The sequence below is a fragment of the Petaurus breviceps genome, unplaced genomic scaffold (assembly GCF_028583685.1).
Source record: "Petaurus breviceps papuanus isolate PSGF00001 unplaced genomic scaffold, PetGlider_PUasm1.0 490, whole genome shotgun sequence".
Taxonomy (NCBI): Eukaryota; Metazoa; Chordata; class Mammalia; order Diprotodontia; family Petauridae; genus Petaurus; species Petaurus breviceps.
The window spans coordinates 2,156,357-2,163,670 of NW_027186352.1; the positions used below are offsets into that span (position 1 = coordinate 2,156,357).

At 49.4% G+C, this 7,314-nt stretch overlaps 1 protein-coding gene across 4 annotated transcripts in view; it reads right to left on the reverse strand.

Annotated features, from left to right (window-relative positions):
• Positions 1 to 1,656: 1,656 nt before the first annotated feature.
• The window catches only part of JAKMIP3 (Janus kinase and microtubule interacting protein 3), a 65,397-nt gene continuing 59,739 nt past the window's right edge, over positions 1,657 to 7,314 (reverse strand). For 2 of the 4 annotated variants that reach the window (XM_069101651.1, XM_069101650.1), the window contains exons 18-19: positions 2,466 to 2,669; positions 1,657 to 1,841 (exon numbers count right to left, since the gene is read on the reverse strand). In XM_069101651.1, the coding sequence (XP_068957752.1) occupies positions 1,761 to 1,841; positions 2,466 to 2,669 (285 nt within the window). In that variant the 3' untranslated portion in view covers positions 1,657 to 1,760. The remainder of the gene's footprint in view (positions 1,842 to 2,465; positions 2,670 to 7,314) is intronic. The other 2 variants (XM_069101653.1, XM_069101652.1) reach the window with 1 other exon arrangement.

A 7,314-nucleotide genomic window follows, 5' to 3' on the forward strand; every position in this document is an offset into this window, starting at 1 on the left:
TCCCACCGAGTTTGAATTCACCCTCTCTCTCTCTCTGCCACTCCAGGAGAAGGTCACCGAGAATAAATCCTCTTCTGTCTCCAGGGACAAGATCAGGAGTCAGAGTCAGAAACTGTGGTCCTAACGTCTTGAGTTTTTGTCTTGGCAACCATTGCTGTCTGTTCCAAGAAGAGAAAATTGTTTTCTGACTTCTTTTGGAAACTGAAATGTACAAATAAAAATAGGTGAAGAACAAGAAATCAGGCAATGTGGTGATGAACTCAACTGAGTCTAATAAAAGCTGGGTCAGAAGAGTCTACTCACCCCTTGTGGCTGGGCACCCAGGTGGACTATGACCAAAGGATGAAAGCTAAGGAGAAAAATAAAAACAAAAATAAAAACTGAAAAGAAAGGGGAAAATGGAAGAAAAGAGAGAAAAAAAGAATTTACAGTGTGTCTGGTAAGGAAAAGCTGATTACTGCAGGCAGAGTAAGGCAAGCTGCCATTTAGAAAGAGAAGAAACACATGAGAAGCAGGTAATTCTGGGGGATGTGGGAGGTAGAGAGGCCCACAAAGGCCATTTGTTCCCAAACACCACACTGGGCCTGGGAAATCAGGCCTGGTAGGAGCAAGTCCCTGGCTTAGAGGGTCACAAGGCAAGGACCTAGAGCTGAAAGGGAGGCCAACTAGTTCCAGACTTCATTTTACAAGTGAGGGAAATTATTTTGCTATTATATTAACAACAAATATTAAATTAGCATTGAGGCTTTTTCTCCTATTTCCTCATCCAGGTTCCAGTCCTCATAAGTCAGTCAGCCACTAGAAGACCTTACTTCTGGGTAGGGTGTAAACAGAATTCAATCGAGGTGAATTCTTTTCCTTAGGGAATAAGCCCATGTCCTTGCACCCCTCCATTGTAGTTAGGGTGACCCATCTCACAAAGGACAAAATCAACCAGACTGGTTTGGGTGGAGATGGATTCCTCTGTCCAGGGTGCTGGAGTGGCTGAGTCTCAAGATCAAGCCACGTTCTCAGCAGAAGCTAAAAACTTTTAGCCCATCTCTTCATTGATATGTCCACCTATCAGGGTTGATTTCTCTTACCAGGAGCATTCCCTTTCAAAAAAAACCATTTCAGGCATTCAGTGTCTTTATTAGGTGTCTTTGGTTACCAAGAAAAGCCACTGGCCATCCATTTATTGATTATTAGCTAGTCTAATTAACAAATTGACTACTAATTACCCAGAAACTGTTTTTCAGGCTTTTCATTTTGTAATACAGCTAAGGAAACAAGAGCCTGGGAAGGTCAAGGCCCAAGGTTACATAGGTGGGAAGCATTTGAATTGGATTTGAACCCACATTTTCTGACTCCAGAGAGGTCTTTGATATGGGAAACTAATCCGTCTTTTCTCTTATGCTTAACCACTGCATTACCCCGGACCCGAGTCTCAGTTTTCTCCTCTAAAATGGGTCTGCAATGAAGAATTCCTCTCTAGTAGGGCAAATCTGCCTGTCCTGTAGCTCATTCATGGAGATAGGTCTTCAGGAGATAAGGCTGCTTGCCCAGAGTCACAGTAGGTGGCATGTGCAGGGCTTAAGCCAGGGCTTCCTGACCCCAGGTCCCTATCCACTATGCCACTCTGCCTCTCATTGAGATGATCCTGCTCCAATGAGTAAAGATTTTGCTAATTCTCACAAGTGCTCTGAGAGCTGGCTCATGGGCCACAGGACCCACCTACCAGCAGGGCCTTACTTGGTCTATGAGCCAGACTCACAAAGTCATTAGGACTTTCTTACCTTTTCCTCCAATTCCTTAATTTGTCTTTTTTGGGCTTCAATTCTCTCTTCTAGCTCTTTTATCCTCTGCAAAGTAGAAAATCAAGAAAATACCCTGTGAAAGTTACCAAGTTTGTGGAAACCAGAGGGAAAAGTGGCCATGGTGATGTGTGAAAAAACAGAGGCTGTGTAGACGTGTGCATGATGAGAAAAGAAAGCCAGTGTGTGCACATGTGTGTATGCTCACAAACACATGGCAGAGCCCTCAGTGGAAAAGACCACCATGGACCACTGTTCCTAGAGTCTTTCAGAGGCTGGCAAAAGCAGTTACACATTAGAGAAGGCCTACAATGTTGGATATCGGATCTGTGGTATTAGCAAGGATAACCTTGGAGAGCCAGACTATGATGTTCCCACAGCCTAACTCTGGCCACAAGTAGGAAAGCCTGGATGGGCCACAGAGCCTGGTGGTGGTGAGGAATCAGGGAGTTTCCCCAGGAAGACTCAGGAGGGGTGGGCACAGACTTGGAGAACTGGGTTACCTGAGTATCCTTCCATGTGCATCTGCTGTGGTCAGGGCTCTAGGCTCCCAGAGACTATATTGGATATCTCTCAGGGCATACCTGTTAGGGAATGGCCCCAGCTCCCCATGCTCACCCCCCTCCAGCTAACTTCATGTACACTGCTTTCCAGGCACCCTTTGGTGTGTACCTGCTGAGCATGCTGAATCAGTTCCATGCGTTCCCGCAGGATCTGAGCATCCCGTTCACGCAACTCGCTCATGACCTGGCGTTTCCACTGCTCCACTGCCACCTTTAACTTCTCCCGCTCATCCTCTGACAAGATCTCCGCCATTTTGGCCCCAGCTTCCTGCTGCAGGGCATCGTAGAGCATGGCCTCCAGCTCCAGGATTTGCTAGGGATCAGAAGGAGTACAGATGTTCTTACCAGGTTCCCTCTCCACATGGCAAGGATTTGCAGACACCCAGCAGGCACAGATGACAGACTGAGAAGGTGTGGGGCCAAACCAAGTGACGGGCCCTAAATGCCAAGAGGAGAAGCCAAAGAGCCAAAAAGCGAAGCCAGAGAGGCCCTTCAGGCTTTGTAGCAGGTCAGTGGCCCTACCAGACGTCAATGGCCACCCCATTTTCTTTATCCTTTTATCTCTATGATACCCCAATTCCAAGGTACTCAGTGTCCTTATGGTATTCCTGTCTGCTCAGCATGCCCTCCCATTCATGGACCCCACCAGGCTTGCTCTCTCCCATCCCCAACTTCTTTCCCTCCTTCTGACTATCACTAACCATATTTCTTTCCATTCCATGGAATGATATTGAGTAGATAAATCCCCAAGACTTGACAATTGTTCATGAATATGTTGCACAAAAGGATCAATTAAAATGAATGTATTAATTGAAGTGAAATCTCAGTACTTAGAGTTTAAAGGGACATTTGGAATTCTAGAGTCCTGGAACCCAAACAAAGGTGACTGACCAGGGCTTTCCCTAGGGCCCCAGATTAGAGGGTGCCAGCAACACTGGCAGGACTTTAAATGGGAGCAGAGATTGAACCGAGCTTTGCCTGTAACCACCTCCTAGAAGCATCCTTGCTTGGGGATCTCAGGACCCCCATCTTCTCCCCCAACTCAAGCAAGGGGAGTGTCATGCCACTTGTTCTGGGTGGAAAGAGTTCTCCTTGTGGCTCTGCCAAGATTACCATTTTCCAGGACAGAGGACACACCAAAGCCAGTCTCCAGAGAAGGGATTCTCCCAAGATCATCAGATCTGGTCATCCTAAAAACACCCACAACCTGGAGGTAGGGAGGTGAGAATAGACCTCTGGATCCAGCTTGACTCTCTCCTACACAGTCCCAGGGGCTTCAAATTAGACCAAGAAGGGGCCTTGGAGGTCGTCTAGTTCAACTTTACAGAGGAGGAAAATGAGGTTTGCCGCGGGGGGGGGACACCTGCTCAGTGTCACACAGGGAGGAACCTTCAGAGATGGAACTTGAAACAGGCTCCAGACTCCAGGACTAGGGCTCTTCCCTGGGCCTCAAGTTGCACCTGATCTCGACACGCTATAGACCAGACAGCCCATTCAATAGAATGCATTTGGCCCTCTCCTCCTTAGTAGGAAACATTTTGTGTGAGGCAAAGCTACCTCTAAAAGAAGAGCTCCTGTTCCCCCTCACTCCTTCTGTGTGGATGCCCATGGCATTATTGGAATGATGGCATAAGGACAGCCATGGGCCCCAGCACTGGACTCTGGCTGCAACATGGCCAATGCCCAGGGTCCAATGGAAGCAGCAGACACTCACACAAGCTGCCACAAAACCCGGCCAGAAAGATTGTGTCTTCCCCATCACTGTTGATCACTTATTCAATCAGCAAGCACCAGTCCAGTCCACCCTTCATCCCAAAGTGCCCTGGGCTGGGCACATGGAAACAGAAATCAGCAGCAAACCCTCCCTGTTCTCCCCGGCTTGTTCTGTGCCCACGTGCTAAGATTCCATGAGTTTTCTACTGTGTCCTCAGGCACTGCCCTGCACAGGGGAAGGGTGTGAGTGTGCAAGGGTGAAATGGTGGCAAAAATATTGATTCAAGTTCATCCAGGAAAAGGCTGAAGGGAGCTATACCAGTGAGGCACTTGGCCACAATAAGCAGTGATTCACAAGGGAACGTCATGGTCAGATGCCTAGCTGGGGAGACAGCTTGTATCTCAGCACCGCCACTTGGTAGAAGCTGGACTTTGGTCAAGTCTCTTCCTCTCTGGATCTTAGTTTTCTCAGTGGTTGCTACAGATTGGACATTAAATGCTGTCCAAGGTCCCTTCTCTCACTTCCGTGGGGATGCTGCCCAATCTTGTGGCCATGGCTTTGTTTGTGCCTCTCTCCCTCCCTGCTGTCAGGCCAAATTCTGCCCACTCTTCAAGGCCTAGATCATGTCCCCTGTCTTTGGTAAAGCCTCCCCTGATCCCCTAGCCTATAGAGACTTTTCCCCTATTCACAATGTTCCCTGTCTTTCCTGCCTTTTGTCTTCACACAGTCTGGAGCACTGCCACCTCCCTGCCTCTGACCTTTCCAAAGGGACATCTTGCATCTCTCTGGCTGTGCAGCACCAGGCTCATCTTCTCATATGTTGTAAGCATACAGAAGTACTTATTGACTGAGAAAAGAATGGAGTGGAAATGGGCATGGTCAGGCTTCTCCCCACTTTTGGCAGAAGTCCTGGGGACCATGAGCCCTGCCCAGAAGGTTGAACCATGGGTACTCTCAGCCATCCTGCATTAGCTCCCAAGAATGCATCTCATTATGTGAGAAGCAATAAATGGGCTGAGACTCTTTCCCCATGACAGACAAGTCAGACTTCTCTGATACTGAATGTTGATTCATCTCCAGCACAACTGGGGAAGGCATGGCTTGGGAGTAGTTCATCTGGGGGGGGGGGGAATCTGGAGGTTTCAGTGGCCCACAAGTTCACTGTAACTCAACAGTGTGGGTGGCAGTCAGGAATGCTCATGTGATTTCAGGTTGCACTGGGGAAGGCAGAGTGTCCAGAATGAGATGGGATGGGGAGAATGAGAGGGACACAGTCCCACTCACTGTCCTGTGCCCCAGGCAGCCTAGGTCAGGAGAACTGGGCTTTATTTAGATCTGACTCCTACTTTGGAGGAAGGCCACTGTTAAGTTGGTGAGTGCCCGGGGAGGGCAAGGCCTTGAGATTTTGTAGGAGGATAGGATAAAGGAAATGGAGTTGTGTAGCCTTGGGATGCGGGAGCACATGAGGCCACCTTCAAGTGTCTGAAGAGTCTGAAGGGGAATGAGCTTTGCTTCAGGGAGCAGAGCCAGGAGGAATGGAAGCAGATGTCAGAGAGGCCGCTTGGGGCAGGGTGAACAGGACTCACATGGAGGCTGTCTCAGGGCCTAGACTGCCTTGGGAGAAAGGGGGCTCCTGCTTATTGGAGGTCACCAAGCCAAATCTGGGGGATCACTTGTCACTCAAGCCTGGAATGGGCTTGACTGACTCTGAAACTCAGTGATTACACAGCATTCAGAGGATCTGCGGCCCAAATAGACTTTAGAGTCAACAAGTTGGATCTCCTTTCTTTTCAGAGAGAAGAAAAGAGATCTTCCCAGGATCACACAGGTGGTGGGTGATAAAACTAGGTCTCAAAACATCCGCTGACTCCCAGTCCAGGGCTGCCCCTACATCCTAATGACTGGATGGTGACCAAGCTGGCCATGGGTACAAGCCACCCATCAGGGCCCTAGAAAATCATCTCCCTTCTTAGCCAAGGATCTCAGACGAGTTCCATGGGTGGTTTCCACACAAATGGCTCAACATCACTTCTGGACACTTGTTCCCATGGAGGCTGAACCCACTGCTCCTGTGAAAGAATCAGCCTTTTTTAGGGAGACAAGCTAGAGGGAATTCTTATGTCTGCCCAGGCACCTGGAGGCTGACCTTCCCTCCAGCTGGCCAGTCCTGACAGAAAGGAGGTGCCTCGAGGGGTAAACAGTGGATGAGATTTCCACTGGACTTTCCCATGTAAGTTAAGAAGCAGTTCATTATGGCTGCTGACAAGCCTTACAGGAGACATTCCCTGAGCCTCAGGCTCAGCCGACAAGGATTTTTCCCTTTGACCTCATTGCATAATCTCAGGGAAGCTGAATTCTTTGTAAGCTACTTACCAGGTGGGTAAAGATGCCAGGCAGACCCAGGGCCCGTGGCTGGGAAGACTCCAGACAAATCTGCAATTCTGCCCTCAGCCACCCACTTCCATGCCCAGCTGCCAAGCGCTCCATGTCATGGGGATGAGTGTGGGGAAACCATGAGGTCTACACAGATCTGATAATAAAATGTGTAAGTGATGATGGCATTCACCACATGGGCTGGCCCTGTGCACACACATCTCTCATGCTCTAGCTGTTTCCTTGGGCTGGCAGGTGTCCCTCTGTCCTCTCCCTCTACCCAGCTACTTGTAGAGTGCTCAGCTCCAGGACCAAAGATCATGGAAGAGAAAGGTCTGGAGTCAGGGCCTGTAGGAGTTCACTTCCTCACAAAGAGGAGCCAAAGTCTGCACTCTGGAGCAAAAGAACAGACCAGGGTGGAGAAAAAGCAGGAGAGAGGAAACTCCTAGCCAAGAGGACTGCCCAGTGTAATGACTGTGGGAGACTGGGAATGGACTGCGTTCTGAGGGTTCTCTCTGCCTCCTGGGCTGGCAAATTCCAAAGCTGGGCTATGCCTAGGATTCTTCCTCTGCCCCACCTATTACTCCCCTGCCCAGGACAATGAGGGCAGGTCCTTCCAATGCCGCCCACAGCCCATCTCACCCTCCCCCTTCCCACTATGCACATTCTTCTTGCCACCCCCACAGTCACCACCCTGCATGAGGCTCTTATCATTGTTCATGTAAACTACTGTGATGGCCCCTTCATCAGTCATCTTGACTCCAGGCTCTGCCCTCCCCAGACCACCCTTCTCACCAACACCTGTGTAATCTGAAAGAACAGCTCTGATCATGTGACTCCTTTGTGCAACCCTGACAGGTCCTCAGTGCCT